This window comes from Chiloscyllium plagiosum, chromosome 14 (genome assembly GCF_004010195.1).
Source record: "Chiloscyllium plagiosum isolate BGI_BamShark_2017 chromosome 14, ASM401019v2, whole genome shotgun sequence".
Classification (NCBI taxonomy): domain Eukaryota; kingdom Metazoa; phylum Chordata; class Chondrichthyes; order Orectolobiformes; family Hemiscylliidae; genus Chiloscyllium; species Chiloscyllium plagiosum.
Genome location: NC_057723.1, coordinates 70,848,202 through 70,866,170, shown reverse-complemented (window position 1 = coordinate 70,866,170; position 17,969 = coordinate 70,848,202). Strand labels below are relative to the sequence as shown.

General features: G+C 39.5%; 1 protein-coding gene across 3 annotated transcripts in view; it reads right to left on the bottom strand.

Moving 5' to 3' along the window:
* clint1a (clathrin interactor 1a) overlaps window positions 1–17,969 on the bottom strand; it is a 170,795-nt gene that overhangs the window by 36,159 nt on the left and 116,667 nt on the right. For all 3 annotated transcript variants that reach the window (XM_043703977.1, XM_043703978.1, XM_043703979.1), the window contains exons 5-6: window positions 15,820–15,984; window positions 7,834–8,008 (exon numbers count right to left, since the gene is read on the bottom strand). In XM_043703977.1, coding sequence (XP_043559912.1) covers window positions 7,834–8,008; window positions 15,820–15,984 — 340 coding nt within the window. The remainder of the gene's footprint in view (window positions 1–7,833; window positions 8,009–15,819; window positions 15,985–17,969) is intronic.

The following is a 17,969-nucleotide window of genomic DNA, read 5'->3' as shown; positions in this document are numbered from 1 at the left end:
GGGGGGGCAGTATTGGACAGGGTTGGGGGCAGGGCCTCACACGCTGTGTGCTGCTGCAATCTCCTGAGCAGGGAGCAGACTCTAAAAGCTCCAAGCCCCAGAGGAAAGACATTTCATCGATTTTCTGAATAGCCCATTATCCGAACGAAATAGTGCCCGCCCATCACGTTCCAAAAATAAAGGTTCCCCTGGACTTACTACTAAAGCTCAATTAGTCAGAGTCATCTTGCTCACCTCAGTTCTATTTACGAAAGGATCTATTGAAAGCACTTGATCAGTCAGGAAAAAGAGATCACATCCTGAATGTGAGAGTCTGAGTTATAAAGTTTGGGGAATTTGGAAGACACATGGGAAGTTGGTGCAGAGGGGAACAGTTGCTTTTCGCTTGCTTTTTGTGGCTCTTAGATTGTAAAGCTTTTTTTTAAAAAAACAAGATAAATGGAATTCCACAAAGAGAGGCTCAGCACAGAACTATGACAAAGATAAACCACAAGTTCACTGGTTGGTGATAGCTACTAATTTGACTGGTACAGATTACTTTCAGATTGAAAGTAAACAGGGGAAATATTTTCAGACTGCAAACTAAAATCTTTAGTATGATTTCTTTTTTAAAAATAAAATAAAAGAACTCAGCAATTAAAATAGAGGGGCCAAGCCAAGCAATGTGTTGTAACTGAACAGGAGGGAACTGGAGGGCCCCATTGTGGTTCATAGTGGCCATGTCTGCAGCAAATGTTGGTTGCTTGAAGAACTCTGGCTCAAAGTTAACGAGCTGGTCTCTGAGCTATGAAAACTGTGACACATCTGGGAGGGCGCGAATTACCTAGTTGCTGTGTTTCATGAGGCAGTCACAAATTGGTGGTATAGTCAACAACGAAGAACATTATCTATGATTACAAAAGGATCTTGATCAATTGGGCCAACGAACCAAGGAGTGGCAGATGGAGTTTAATTTGGATAAATTAGAGGGGTTGCATTTTGGAAAGACGAACAAGGGCATGACTTATTCAGGTAGGGCCTGGGTAGTGTTGTGTTGTTGAAGAGACACCCCGAGCAGTTCAGGTACATAATTCTTTGAAAGGTGCATCAAAGGTAGACAGAGTGATTAAGGTGGCGTTTAGCATACTTGCCTTCATTGCTTAAACCTTTGAGTAAGAGAGTTGGGAAGTCATATTGCAGCTGTACAGGATGTTGGCGAGGCCACTTTTGGAGTACTGTGTACAGTTCTAGTCGCCCTTCTATAGGATAATTATTAAGTTGGAAAGGGTTCAAAAAAAAAATTACCAGGTGTTGCCAGGAATACAGGGTTTCAGTTATAAGAGTAGGCTAGGACTTTTTTTTTTTAAAACTAGAGTATAGCAGGTTGAGGGGTGATCAAGTTTATAAAATCATGAGGGATACAAATAAAACAAATAGTAAAAAGTCTTTTCCCTAGGACGTGGAGTTAATCATGAAATTCCCAAGTGTGGAAACAGACCATTTGGCCTATTGAATCCACACCAAATGTCCAAAATTCCCACGGAAGAAACATACTAAGGGGAGGATGAAGCAACCATGGCTGATGAGGGAAGTCAGGGACAGCATGGAAGCAAAAGAAAAAGCATACAATGTGAAGGTTAGTGGGAACCAGGGAAGGGATGATCTAAAAAGCAATACAAAAAAAAAGGGAGAAGCAGATGAAGCATCATAGAAAGCTAGCTGGTATTAAAAGATAGTTTTTAGATAGTTAAAAGCTAAGAGGCAAGACCACACATTGGACCACTGAAAAATACAGCTGTAGCAGTAGTAGTAATGTGGCACCAAGAAATAGTGGAGAAACTGGAGAGGTATTTTGCATCAGCACTAGCAGATGAAGCATGATAGAAAGCTAGCTGGTATTAAAAGATAGCTTTCCACAATGTGTGGCTGGTATTAAACGATAGCTTTCCACAATGTGTGGCAAGACCACACATTGGACCACTGAAAAATACAGCTGTAGCAGTAGTAGTAATGTGGCACCAAGAAATAGTGGAGAAACTGGAGAGGTATTTTGCATCAGCACTCCAAAATTTCAAGAGTCAGAGGGCAGAGGTGAATGTTGTGGCGGTTCCGCTGGGAAGCTGAAGGGTTTGAAGGTGGATAAATCACTTTGACCAGTGATTTGACCTAGATAGACTACACCGCAAGTTCTGAAGGAGACAGCTGAGGAGATAGTACAGGCATTCATGCTGATCTTTTAGCAATCAGGGATGATCCCAGAGAGCTGGGAAACGGTTAATATAACTCCTGTTTAAGAGGGAAGAGAGGCAGAAGACAGGACACGAGACTTTTTTTTGAGGTCATCGGAAGTGGCTCTTGCTGGCTGCCTACTCATTCACTCAATTTTTTTGTCACCTCGCAACTTCCTCTGTTCCAAAACCCTTAGATGTCCAACTGCTCTTCAGTCTCATTGCTGGCAAAATCCTGATTAATCTGTGTTTCAATCTTTGCATCTTTCCTGTGGTACAGTATCCAGAATTATCCAGCCAAGGCACAGTCACATTTAAAAGATTTAGTACAGTCACCTCTGGCCTATCAGCAACTCCAGTCTCTCATCATCATAGTCGAATCTTAGCTAACTACTAGCCTGTGGCAGTCAGTTGTTTAAATTGCTACCAGGAAGCAGTCTACAATCAGCAGGGAAAATTGGAGTGGAAGTAAAGACTAAGCTATGCCAGTAACACCCATACCCGACAATGATATTTTAAAGAAAAATGTTAGAGGGACTTTTTGGTCATCAAAACATTCAACACCTGTGGTGTTTGGCAAGTTTCTAGACGCAGGTGATTGCTAAGATTGCCAATCTGCACCCAGAATGTTCTGCAGAAAATGAGGAGAATAAAGCAGACACCAGAGCTTAGGATGATTTGATGGCTTAGGATTTCGTATCTGTATTTTCTCCCTCCTTCCCACGTGCACTAATTTTCAAGACGGGGGGGGGGTCACACCATATTTTAATTTGGCTGCGTCAGGTCCAACAATTCTGGGCAAACTTCGGTCAGAATTCAAAGTTTCTATCAAAACTTTGAGCCAAAGCCTTTAGAATCTCCTTGTAGCACTTCCTTTGACCATGCAATAGATGTTATTTACTTGAATTTTAATAAAGCCTTCAAGGTTCTGCATGGTAGACTAATTAAAGTTAGGTCACATGGAATTCAGGGTGATCTTGCCAACTGGATATGACAGGAGGCAGATATTGGTGGTGGAGGGTTTTTTTTGGATTAGAGGCATGGCACCAGCAGTGTTCCACTGGGATCCGTTCTGGGTCCTCTCATTTGTCATTTACATAAATGATTTGGATGAGAATATAAGACGCACAATTTGCATATTTGCAGAAGACACTTAAATTGGTTGCATAGTACACAGTGAAGTAGTTTTGAGATTACAAAAGGATCTTGATCAAATGGGTCAATGGGCTGAAAAACGGCAGTCGGAGTTCAATCTGGATAAATGCGAGATATTGCATTTTGGTGAAACGATACAATAAATGGTAGGGCCTTGTGTAGTGTTGCAACGCAGAGAGACCTTGGGGTTCAGGTAAATAATTTCACATATAAACAGGGTGGTTAAAAAGGCATTTTGCACACTTGCCTTCATTGCTCAATCTTTTGAGTAAAAGGAGTTGGCAGGTCATGTTGAAGTTGTACAGGACATCGGCAAGACCTCTTCTGGAATACTGTGTCCAGTTTCAGTAAGGATACTATTAAGCTAGAGGGGGTTCAGATGAGATTTACCAGAATGTTGCTAGGTATGAAAGGCTTGAGTTATAAAGAAAGATTGGGAGTTTTTTTTCCCCCCACTGGAGTAAAGATAGAGTTAATGGTAGTTGTCTTTAACCTAAAATAGGGGATTTTAAGACTAGGAGACACATTTTTAATGTGAGAGAGGTGAGAGATTTAAAAAAGACAAGAGCAGCAAATTTGTTTACACAGAGGGTAGTTCACAGAGGATGTGGTGGACAGTTCTGTCCTTCCTTTTGCTGTTCATAAGTTTTTAAAGGCAGCCCAAGTGAAAGGGTTGAGCTCTGCATGACGGTGGTAGAATTTGGCTTGTGTAGAATAGAGTGGGTAGAATTATTGTCTATAGACTTCAGTTTGGCAGACTTAAGTCTTCTTTGTGCCCAGATGGATATTTAAGGTCTGCAGAAGGCTACACATCCTCTGACACTTTTGTTGTTAATGTAGACAACTTGAGAGAGTGCACTACCAAGTTAAGTGAACTTATCCATTGCAGACAGGTTCAGGTTGTGGTCTGGCTCAAGAAAGGGCTTGCATGGAGCAGGCTGGTATGTGACTTCTAATTTATGATCAACACAGAAAAATGAAGTTGTCACATTCACTTTAGAACAAATCCATATTATACTGCACAGTTATCAGCTAAAGAGGACATTGTGAAGATCCCTGGGAACCTCCATCTTTACTAGAAGTTATTTCAGATTGATCAGTGACCCATCCATGCAATACCTAATTTTGGTGCTGTCATCAGCAAAGTAGGAATTGGAAGGCTTTGATGACACCACACCGTCCTTTAGAACTTCATTAGTGACTGGGAATCATACAGAAGATACTCCATTATCCAGAAGACATGCAAGCACGCAGTCATGAAGCTGTCAAACCATTGTGATCGAGTTCTCAGGGCAGCTGAAGTACCTTTCAATGGCCGCTCTACTGACCGATAAGAGGTTGGCTAGGTCAATAAATGTAGAAGTTCATGTCATATTCTTGGCATTTCTACTGAAATGGTCAAATTGCCAATACCAATGCTTCAATGACATTTCCTGGAAGTGTATTCACACGAAGCAAGTGTCACAGTGGCCTCTGGTTTAGCACTGCTGCCTTAAAGCACCAGGGACCCAGGTTTAGTTTCACTCTCTGACAACTATCTCTGTGGAGTTTGCACATTCTTCCCCATTCTGCGTGGGTTTCCACCACAAAGTAGTGCAGGTTAGGTGCATTGGCCTTGCTAAATTACCCAGTGCCCAGGGATGTACAGGCTAGAAGGATTAGCCTTGGGAAATGCAAGGTTACGGGGTAGGATAGCAAGGTGGGTTGCTCTCTAAGGTCGGTATGGGCTTGATGAGCCAGATGGCCTGCTTCCACACTGTAGGGATTCTATGGCAACAAACTGGGTTGAGATCTTAAGCAGTTCAGAAGGATTCTGTTATACATTTTGTCACCAATTTAGATAATTGAAACTCCGCTGTACTTGTGTAGGTGGACAATGGAGGCATTTTTGTAGGATGGTTCCTTGCTTTCACAATTTCAAAGTGCTCAGTGAGCTTCTGGAGCAGGTGCTGATGCTGTAGACCAGAATTGGGGTGCATCTTTTCCTGGAGCTTTGCCACTAGACAGGAAGCTGATTGTGATCATCATTTCTAACTTTTAGCCATTGTTTAGTACTTAATTGCTGGATGAAAGCTGGTTGAGGACGTGATTCAAGTGCACTGTGCAGTTTTCTAGTATTTGGGCTTTATTGTTGAAAAACATTGTTCTGCCAACACAGAGGATTGGTGATGAGCCAGTAGTCTAGAGCCCACCTGACAGATTTCAGAGCACTGTAGATTCTCTTCTAGTCTTCCAGTATCCAGTTTCTTGCCCGTAGGTGGGTTAATTTTAGAAAATGCAAAAAGCTACTTAAATTTGAGGTTGCAATCTCCATTTCAATTGGAAACTTATTACAACTGTTAATACAAATCTGGATTGCAGAACCTAAATGCAAACATGAGTTTCCAAGTAATACATGTTTGTAAGCACTATATTTATTACAAAATAAAATGATTTGCAAAGACATATTCACTTTCTTAAAGTGATTGCTGGTACAGATAGCTCTGTCGGCCAATTGTCCTTAAATCCAAAGCAACTCTCTGCATAGTTTATACACATGTAGTTCCACAAACCTTGAGCCCTTTGTACATTAAACCATCCTCGCAAACTTTAGCTCAAATATTCAAAAATAATTTTCTTCCACATACAGTTAAGTAACTGTATCACAGAAACGTGAAGCAGGAAAGCAGTAAAGGTGAGAAATCAATGCATGTAAATCCTATTCCTGTGCCAAAATGATTTCATATCCAATTGATTACAACTTTAACTAAGAAATAAAAGTTAATGTGCATTAAGATTTTACACTTTGAAATGGGTTCACTGACTCCCGACTCTCTTAAGCAGATAAATGTTCTCTGTTCTTAAAAATCCTTTTCTTTTGCAATAATATTCTGCAGATAAGCATTTCTGGCAAGGTAAGAATTTACAGGTACCCCAAGTTTCCTACGTGAGGTGAAACTTCTTAAAGCTTGAGACAATACCGTAGGTTTAAGAGATGTATTTAGTTCTGCTTTTTTTTTAAAATGAAGAGATATTGAGACAGAGATACCAGCAGTCTGCTTCAAGCCAATAAAGTTAAAATCCAGGGAACGGTCTGTTTGGAGTTTGCATATTCTCCCCGTGTCTGCGTGGCTTTCCTCTGGGTGCTTCGGTTTCCTCCCACAGTCCAAAAATGTGTAGGTTAGGTGAATTGGCCATGCTAAATTGCCCAAAGTGTTAGGTGAAGGGGTAAATGTAGGGGACTGGGTCCGGGTGGGTTGCTCTTCGGAGGGTTGGTGTGGACTTGTGGGGCTGAAGGGCCTGTTTCCACACTGTCAGTAATTTAATCTGATCTAATCTTTGAGGCCTGGGCTTGATTTTTTTTTAAGAAAAGTTTGAAGAATAGAAGCAGTAGGAATGGGCGGAGTCAGGCTCCCACATACCCATGGTTTCAATTTAGCTTTCAGCAGTTGCTAAGGTCTTGAAACTGAATGTGGAAGCTATTATCCCTCTCTCTATTACACAGTTAAAAGCTGGAGTTCTCTCTGCTGCAAAAATTATTTTACTGAATTTGCCTTTTGCCAAGAGTATGTTTATGGGATGTTACTATAGTTTCTGTTTAGTAATTAAATAGCTATTATTCTGGTCAGTTTTCCAAGAGTTAAAATTACATCAATGCTTCTTTCTTTTGTTTGTATTTTAATGGCAGATTAAGAATAAACTCTGCTATGCTTAAAGCAGAGAAGTGTAACCAATCAAATTACATCTGAAACACAGCACCTTACACTTTTCTTTCAATTAGGTAAAAGTTGGGTCTAGGCTATCTCCTTGACATATTTGAGGGGAGTTTGATGTAGTCCATAATCGCTGGAGTAAATGCAGTGAAGGTTCTTCTTCAGAAGGTACTAAGGATTTCTAGCAGCAATGTCACTAATGATACAGTCCAATTCAGATAGAGAGAGCCTACATATAATGATATGTGCCATATACTGCAGTTCTTTTCCTTCCAGGAAATTCTATCAATTGCTGCAGTGCATCATACACATCACATCAGTGAACAATGGTGGTGTGGGTAGGAAATATTTAAAGTGGTAGAAGGAGTGAGCGGTTTTGAATTGGGTAACATCAAACCTCCTCAGTGCTTTTGTATTGTGTCCATTCAGGCAACTCGAGAATATTTATCACTGTCATAGTGGGCAGATTTTGTGAAGTTGGGTGAGCTACAATAAAATGATCCACTGATGAAACAGCAGAAAATAGTTGGTCCTTTGAGACTCCCACAAGGGACGCCTACAGACATTCCGAATATCAAGTCAGTGGAATCAGATCATTTTCTCATAATATAACAAATTCATAGACATTCTTACTGATATTAGTTTCTCCACCCTCAGAATCTGTCATTTTCCACATCTTAAACATGACTGACATGCAAGAGCCACTCCGGAATATTCCCACAGTTGAAGAAAATCACATAACACATTTGAGATCGATAATGCATTTAAATACACAGTACCTTTCCGGAGAATCATCTTTATCTTTCTTCCTAAACTTGTTGATTGTGTCATCGATTGTGGTCCCAATTTTATCACTGATCTCCCCTAACTTTTCACTGAATGGGAAAACTCCTCTATTGCCTTTGTCCCAGTCATCATCCCACCTGGACTTTGGCTCAGAATCATACCTATCACCTATATAACAAAGAAGAAAAATAAAAATTAAGCTGATGCCATCTGCTTGTCTTAGCATTTACAACAGTTGTCAACACTGGTAATCACTGAATCAGCCTGGATTTGGAGAACCATACTTATCTTCTTTGTTAAAAGTGCACTGCATCCTTAACCATAAAACAGAAGTTAGGATTGATAACATTCTCAGACCGCACCCATTTTGAATGCTGGTGGACAGTTAAACTAGGAGGACGACGGTCAATCTGCATTCCCCACCTCTGAAAATGCTGAAGCTCAAGGGTCTGTTTCAGTGCTGTATATCTCTATGGCTCTATTACTCTAGGAATGGGATAACAAGGCTGAAGTGTTTATAACCATCTTCAGCCAGAAATGCAAAGTGGATGATCCAAATTACCTTCTCCTGAGTTCTCACGAATCACAGAGACCAGTCTTCAGCCAACTTAATTCATTAGACGAGATATCAAGTGGTGGCTGACTGCACTGGATACCAGCTGTTTTCTCAAACAGTGGAGCTAAGCAACAGTTATCTGCACAACAGATCTTCTCCAAGTCATGTCATATATTGCCTTGCAAATAAATTGCCATTCATTACATAAACAGTCATTGGATCAAAATAGAGTCAGATGTACAGCATTGAAACATACCCTTTGGTCCATTTTTACCATTCTGACTCGATATCTAAATTAATCTAGTCCCATTTGCCGGCATTTGGCTATATCCCTCTAAACCCTTCCTGTTCATATACCCAGTCTCCACCACATCCTCTTGCAGCTCATTCCATGTACACACCCTTCTTGCGTGAAAAAGTTGGCTTGGGTCCTTTTTCTTCCTTTCCCCCCCCCCCCCCCCACCTTAAATCTCTCGTTTTGGTCTCTGCACACTAGACGTATACTGTCAGGTTTTGGAATCTCCCACCCTTGGGAAAAGATCTTGATTATTCACCCTATCCATGCCCCACATGATTTTATAAATCTGCATATGGTCACACCTCTGCCTCTGACACTACAGGGAAAATAGTTCCATCCAATTCAGCCTCTCCCTATAGCTCTAACCCTTGTTTACAAGGCGACATCCTTGTAAACCTTTTCTGAACCCTTTCAAGTTACACATGCTTTCCTATAGCAGGGAGGTCAGAATTGAATGCAGTGTTCCAAAAGAGGCCGAATCAATGTCTTGTACAGCCGCAACATAACCTCCCAACCCCTATACTCAAGGCACTGATGAATCCTGGAATTCCCCACTTCACAACACAATGCGAATTCACAAACTCTGCATTGTCTTTTCAAAGACAATAAAAAACTGGTCAACATTTATTGCCAATTCTGGTGGTATCCATACCTCATGAATAAATTAAAAAAACAAATGCATTTATTCCCTTGTCTGTTAAACTTGCATTAGTTTTAAAGTAATAGGTAGAATCCACTCTGGTAGTGAAGGAATGCTGTTTGAAAATATGAATAGTTCACACTGATCTCAACAATTATTTCTGGTATACAATTTAAAACTGAACAGCAGTGGTGTATTTGAACCAGATTACATTGGGTATGTTATTTTTAACATCTTCAACACAAAAATTATTAACTGAGCTCTGTAAACAGACACACTTAAATGCTTTAAGCTGCTTCTGTACTGCTTGACCCTATCATGGTACAATGCTCTCTCATCCTAATTCAATTTTTCTGCCAGCCTGATTATGCAGCCATCTAACAGGGAAAGAAAGTAAGTGAATCTTATGAATAATTAAGTAAGTGACATTGTGGGGAACTCAGAAAGACAGGCTAAATTTGCAGCACAAATCTAATCAATTATCTCTTATTGCTCAGTGCATGTAATCTAGACACAAGTGACTGTGCTACTGTAAGTTAAGATAATACACTGTACTATCTAGGAGAGAATAAATGACAGTAATTGTCACTTCATTATAGTGTTGCAGAAAACACATCCAAGGTTTTACAATCCTAAGTATGTAAACAATATTCCAGACTCTAGCAAATTACGTCATTATTTAGCAGTTATCAAAAACAAACACTTGCAATTTTCATGAAATACTATAAACTCAAGTAGTCGCCCCTCCTTCTCCCTCACTGTCATTTTCTCTTTGCTCTTGATAGCACAATGTCTCACTGAAATCTAGTTGCCCAGTTTCTGTATTAGTTTAGTAGTTCAATTGACAGATATTCATTCAAGTATTTTCTGGTTGTTCTATCACTGATAAAATGATTGTGTTCAAACCAGAAATCAACAGACATATTCCAGCTGGTCACTAAGCAATTATCAAGTACGCCTTATGATTTTGTCACTCGACTACTTGAAGCTACTCAGCACAAGTCAAACATTTAACCTATTCCTCATCGCCACCAGGACCTGGTGTATTGTCAGCTAAACAAAACGTGTTCAAAGTTGATGTGGCCAAATGTTATGAATTTGCATGGATTGCGCAGAATCAGAACATATGATGGGCAAGGATAAATCATTCAGCCAAGGGCCTGAACTGTTATTCATTAAGATCATGGCTGATCACATTGCGATCGTGTCTTCGCATTCTTGTCTGCCCCCATAATGCCTCATTTTGATGGCCAAAAATCTAACTCGTCTTGAATAATTTCACTGACTCAAAGTCCACTGCATTCTGGGTAGAAGAATTCCACAGATGAACTGTTTTCTCTTCATTTTAATCTTAGGAGGGAGAACTCTTTTTTTAAAACCCTGTTCTTAAGTTCTCCCCTTTCCCACAAAAGGCAATTCCTCTTGGTATTCACCCGATCAAGTCTCTTCATGACCTTAGTCTCCTCATTACCTTACACCTTTTGATAAGATCATCTCACATTCTTTCAAAATTCCAATGTGTGCGTGTGCGCGCATGCGTGTGGGCCAACCAGTTCAATATTTCAACCAATGAAAAGCTGTTCATCCCAGGAATGAGTTGAGTGAATCTTCCAAATTGTTTCTAATCGCATTTAATCATTTTTTAATACAAGACAAAACCTGTACACAATTCTTTTGATGTGGTCAATAAGAACCCATATAGTTCACTGAACCTCCCTCCTTTTATATTTAATTTCTTTTCAATGGACTCTAAACACTTCAGTACCAAATGTCTAGAAATCTCTAAACAAAAATTGTAAACACCAAAACCATCACAACCTCAGTTCCCTTGTCACTGACTCCATCCTCTTCTTGGGCCATCATCTGAGATTGGATGGTTCAAAGAAACTTGACATGCTGTTTGGCCACATATTCAATTGACCACCAAGATTGCCTGCATTAACCTCAGCTATTTTCACATATGCCCAAGCTCATCTGCCATTGAAACCCTCAACATTTGTATTTCTACTGTTCACAAAGCTGAACTGTATGTTAAATTCCAAATCATGGTCTCATGCAGCCCACTGAGTCTTGATTTTCTGTTGAGTAATCAAACCATCCTATTCCCTGCTTATTTCCATAAGACTGAGTTTATTTCCTTCAAACACCCATCCAATACCCTTTTGAAATCATTAGTCTTCACTTCGATGACTCTCCTCGGCACTGAGTTCCAGGTCATTATTAGTCTCTCCATAACCAAGTTCTCTCTCATATCCCTCCAGGTTCTCCGCCTACATTAGTTTCCAGTCATGCAATTCAGATTTCAAAATTCTCCATTACAAATTCATCCATTGCCTCACACTTCTCATCTTTGAAAATTCTTCTAGTTCACAGCCCTTCCAACTCTGAACTCTTGCATATCAGAGTTTAATGGTTATACCATTGGGCACTGTTATTACCTGCTTAGATCCTAAACCATGAACTCCCTCCTTTGAAAAAGTAGAGCGCTTTAAAGTGTTTCTTAAAACTTTCCTTCTTTATTGTGTTTCTTGTGCTGTCTTAATAAAATGTGTACTTCAGTGTTAGACAGTACCTTCTAACAATTTACCACATTGTAGATATATAAATGCATCTTTTGGTTGGATTTATTGATAGCCTGTTAAGTCACCAGGTTGTCCTCAGTCGCAATGCGTCCATGGCTCAAGCAAACTCAGAAGACCAGAATGGCATCGTTTTGTATACTGCAATTAGCAGCTATTGTAGAAAACATTGTTTCTCAAGTGAGTAAATCATTGAAACAGTTTCTTCCATGCATATTCACTCCAACCTCCAAATTTGCTTAATCCTTTTCACTATTTTCCATCTTGATATGCTTCATTATAGACATTTGCCCCCCTTCTTGGTTTCTTAATATTAACTTGTGCCATTATGTCCATCAAATGTTTACCCATTGACTAACTGATTCCCAATCTAGCCTTATTGCTCAAAAGGTTTTTGTACACAATGGGTTGACAAAAGCAATAGAGATTTGGCACACAGAGAGAAAATGTCAACCAACACCATTTGCTTAAAACAGATGAAGTCTAACAAACCAAACTGCAGCCAAAACAAAATACTAGCTCTGGAGTTTCACAGGGTTTTAATTTAGTAAAATATTTTTTAAAACTTGTGCAGTATGTAGGTCGCTAACAATTGGCTGATCTACTCAAAAAGCACGTTTCCTTTGGTTGCTTGCAGAATAGAGTACTGACGTGCTCAACCAGCTAACTTTTGAAAAACCCAAAGGAAAGCATTTCATGCTAGATGTGATTCTGAGACTGGATACCACATACTGAACAATCCTGAAAGCATGAATAGCTATAGTAGAATTTAATAATGAGTCAAGCATGTAACAGCTTATTTACGATTGCTTGAAGTAATATATGTTCGTGCATAGGGACCAATTTTTCTGAAAACAAGAGAAATACATTCAAACTCTTTTTTTCCTGAGTTACCAAAGAGCTTCAGAAATTTCCTATTGATTTTCCCATGGCAATGCCTTAACCAGAATCAACTTGCCAATCGATCAGCACCCTAAATTGCTGGGATTGTTTCAAATTCAGCATTCAGGTGTTTGTCCTGATGAGTGCAAGATAAAAGGTTACAGCAACATGTCACTCTTTTCAGTGAAATATACAGATTTACTTTGTACTATTTAAGTGGACGCAAATACATTTTCAAAAAAGATTTGTAATAAAATCAGAAAAATAAAAGCAAACATTAGAATTTTGAAAATATAATGAAAATCAAACTAATTTTGGATTTTAGAAGTTATCATAATTAAGAATGTCTCAGAACACAAAAATGCGAACCCTGGAGAACCAACTGTCATCACAAGGAAAACTAACTGGCTTTTGCATTATGAAGCTGGACAAAAATTAAAAGAAGAAAGTTTGCATCTTGTAAATAAATGTTCATCTGAGCTTCTGTATAAAAATATTACCCAAATCAAGTCTGGGACTCTCTGAACATGGGGGAAACTAAACTGACAGTGTCAATTTTTTTTGAAATTTCAAACTAATAAAATAATTACCAGAATGTATAAGCACTATAGCACTATTCAATTCCCAGAACTTCCAATAAAAACAAGAGTAACAGGCCTACAATATATAAATTCAAAAACTTCAACTCCAAATTAATCTTTTAAAACCAATAGTTAGGCTCTGTCATTTGTACAAAAGTTACTTCAATTTAAGCTTTTCAATAAGAGTTGGCAGGATAGTGACTTGCTGTTTAAATAAAATCCATGATGGTAAAGCACCAAAACCAGAGCCTAAACAAACAGCCTCTCTGTTCTTAATGCTGCTGACTTCTGGCAAATAAATCCAGAAAAAGAACACTAAGTTCTGTTCGTACTTAACAATTCGAAGTAATGAGAATATACTCATTGTTGTACATGACCACAAGCTCCATGATGAGCATCCAAGCACACTCCAAGATGAGAGCACCTTTAATAGACATGTCCCAGGCACTTTTCGCAAAAACATAATCAGATAAACTAAAGAACACCTAACATTATCATTTTTTTTGCAAAGGTGATGCTTTGTGTATTTCAGCCTGTAAACTGACATAAGCCACTTGTCAAATCTGTACAGTTTGTTTGCTGATCAATTTTTGGAGTTGAAGGGCCTGTGCCCGAAACGTCGAATCTCCTGTTCCCTGGATGCTGCCTGACCTGCTGTGCTGTTCCAGCAATAAAGTTTCAACTTTGATCTCCAGCATCTGCAGACCTCACTTTCTCCTCGATCAATTTTTGGACAAGAACTTTATTTTTCCACACATCCTTTCCATGCTAAGAGGTCACTGGGAGGCCTGGCCACCTCGTGCCAGGCCACATCTAATCTTTGGTCAGTTGCCTAGTGAAAAATATTTAGGTTTACTCTCTATGCTCTGTAACATTCCCAGCAGACCACTCTGGACTTCACGCATTTCCCTACAACAAGCCAGCCATAATTGGGAATTATGGCACAAAAGCAGCATTGAGAATAATCAATTATCTTTTAATTTTGAACATTATGTAATGCTGAAATACACTGCATCACCCTTCCACCACACACGAGAATACTGTATTAGCTCATGTCAATGAGACATCCAAACATGGAGAAACATACAAGCAAAATAGAATTTGTACACGTTGACTGTATCCATGCAAAGTAAATGAGGCATAAACTACATTGTAATGCATGAAGGCCATTGTAAATAAAAGCAGGGGCAGGCCATTTCGTTCCTCTAGCCTGCTCTACAATTCACCTCGATCATCACTGATCTCTCCCACATTGCCATTTTCCCAAATTATTCTGTCTCTTGATATTATCAAGATCTAGAAAGCAATACATCACGGTCTTGAACATGCTCAATAACTCAGTCCCTATTGTAAAGGTGAAGGCTTATACCCATTGGTATTAGCAGATTACTCAGCCTTAGGGATCCAGTACAGCCAAGTGCAATCCTCTACTTACATAACACCCATAACCATACACTTCCAGCAGGCACACTATCACTTAACAGCACTACTCTTTGCAAGTATGTCATGATCTTTGTTGGAAAAAGACAGACAAATGCATGTGCAGTGAGGACCTGTTTTAAGGATAACTGCATTCGATCACTAGTTTTCTCAGTCTCTCAGATGCAGAAGGACTAGTTGAAGAATCAAAAGGCTTGAAGAATCCCAAGAATGAAGTGGGAATACGAGAGAGATTATAGAAAATGGTTGAAGGCTAATGTGGTTAGGTAAAAATATTTTGACTCGCACAGATTGTACAACAAAGCTATCAGCATAACTGAATGGAGAAGGCAATAAAATAAACTAGCAGCAGCTTAGGTTGTAATTCATGCCAAATACTGATTTTGTTTAAATTAAACCGTAAAACAAAGGAATTGAGTGATGATGATAGGGAATTAATTTCAACATAAAATCATCCATTTTGTACACCTGTTTGACGTCTGTCCCATTCCTTACATCAGCCATGTTAGCCAAGTGACTATTAAAGTGGCTATTAAATGTCAAGTAGAAGCAATTCTGGTCCATGCACAATAAAGTTCAGATTGAAATTGCTCCTACATTTCAGCCCACAGAAAATTTACGTCTGGTTTGCATTTGTATTAACAGAAATTGAATTCCTACAATTTCCAAAGGTGTACTTGAAATTAGGTAAATGACTAAAGCTTTCCAGCATTCCCTGAACAAACCAAAACATTTTGACAGTTGAAATTTTAACTGTGATGAGTTGCCATAATTCTATAATTTGGAAAACACCTTGTGATATCCAATTATTGTGCAGGTTAAAATGTAGGTCAGCAAACATTTCAAAGTTAGGTTTGAAATCCTTCTTTCAAAAATGCAAATAGCCCAGTTACATTTTTGTTCCTCTTCTGAACTGCTGCAGAACTTCCAAAACAAAAACTTGAAAGTTAGATGCTTAACATGCGCATCTTTTTCTATTTGCATCGAACATCTCAGTACTTACTATATCTAAAGTTTCCCATACTGTCTGAAGACATTCCAATGTATTTGTCTTTGTTTTTCTTGGCTTTCTTCCGTTCTTCCCGTAGCCGATCATCATCCTGTATAAAATCCACCAATTCTTTCACCTTCTGTCTCACGTTTATTCCTTGGTCCTTGCCATTTTCATCTGAGGTCAAGATCAAAAATTAGCTAAACAAGAACATTTAATGACTAATAAATCACATCATGAACCAAAAAAAATGAACAAAATCCAGTCGGCCAGTATCTGGGTGCAGTTTAAGACAAATAACAAACCACGATCTAAGGACTATTTTGGTGCAGTGGTATTGTCCCTACCTCTGGACCAGAAGGCTTGGGTTCAAATGTCCTAAACATATCAATTAAAAATATCTGAAGTGATGAATGCAGGTACAGTTACAATGTTTAAAAGACATTTGGATAAGTTCATGAATAGGAAAGGTTTGGAGGGATATGGGCCAAACGCAGGTAAGTCTGTCTTGTTTAGTTTGGGAACACAGTCAGCATGACTAGTTGCCCCAAAGGAACTGTTCCCATGGTCTATGACTATTATCGAAGGTCAGCTGACAACATCCCAGAATGTAACTGTGCATGTATTGCTGACATCACCATAGTCCATCATCAGCAGCACTTAAATAGAAGGTCCTGTTTGAGGCTGACACAGCAGTGCATGTGTTGCTGGTATTGCTAACCTTCCCACTTGCTGAGGATGACACGGAACCTGGGTAGGAAGCTGGACCCAAGGCTAAATGGGGCCTGGGAGATCCAGCAAAAGGAACCATCCCTTCCTTGTATCACGCCTCAGCCGCTGCCTCACCATCTGGTCCTCTCTAGCTTCCACACTGACTAAGCAGGGGGCCTTCCCGGAGCCTGTACGCTATGCTGGAACCTGCACAATAAGGTGGTAAAGGGGAAGAGGCAGAAACAGAACAGGCACAGCTGGCCCTTCCTCTGGGTACAGCACCCGAGGCAGAGAAGGGCTCCTCTCAGGGCAGCATAACTGCTGATGGGGGTCAGGCAGCAAGGCAGAGCAAACGCGGTAAAGCAGAGACAGCAGAATAGACACTACAGGGAAAGGGAGGCTCCTATTCTTCAGCCTTCGCCTCCAACTCACCAAGTCCAGGATCATGTTTTTGGATTAAACTTTCATCACATTTTCAGAAACTACCTGCACTATTTCCCATCACTCCTAATTACATAGAGGGCCTCTTGAGTGCTCTCAGCATACTTTCCTGCAGCTGTAAGTGTTATGGCGATAGCAGGAGGCTGGATCAGCGGGCAAGTTCAGCCATACTCCAAACTATGAAACCAATTTTCTCCATTCTCCCCTAATCACTCTTACAGATGTATAGGCCCATCCAGGCCTCAGTTCTTAGGCACCTTGCCTGTTCTGTTTTCATGACAGCAGTCTATATGGTTTAATGTCCACTGACCATTCCAGAAGACCAACACTCTAGTGCCTGTGAATATGCACATCTTAGACAACACCCAATGCATAATGTGCAATGTGGAAATCTTGGCGAGGTGTTCAATTACTTTTTCACATAATATCAGTTTTGAAGCAACTGTCATTCAAGTATGTGTTTCTCTTTACAAAAAAAACAAATTGAAGGTAAAACGGCACAGGTTTTTAATTTCAGAATGAATAAAATGTCATGTAGCTATACCAGTTATATTTTTCAAGAAACAGGCTATACAAAATTGGTTGCTGTATTAATTAGCAAAATAATTAAATGACAATTTTTGGTAAGTACTTCGGCCTAAATTGAACCACTGACTTGCATCTGAACATCTTTTGTCGATCGAACAAAATGTGTCCATATATTAGAAAAGGCACCTGGGTTATTAGGCTGTACATCTACATCTGACAAAGTCTAATATCAGTTTTATTTCAGTCTTCAAGTTTTGACTTTAATGTCAAAACAATAAAAACATGGCCTTATTGCCATTGCACTGTAAATATTACTTGCAGATATCCTTGCTTCTTCAAACAGATTAGTCTGTGTTGGTGTATAACCTTTCCTTCCTGTGTAATTAAGGCAATTTCTTTATGAGCATCACAGGGGAGTCATAGCTGTTGTGTTTTTTTATGAAAAGAAAAACCTGAGCACTCATGTTGTGCTAGTTGTGTTG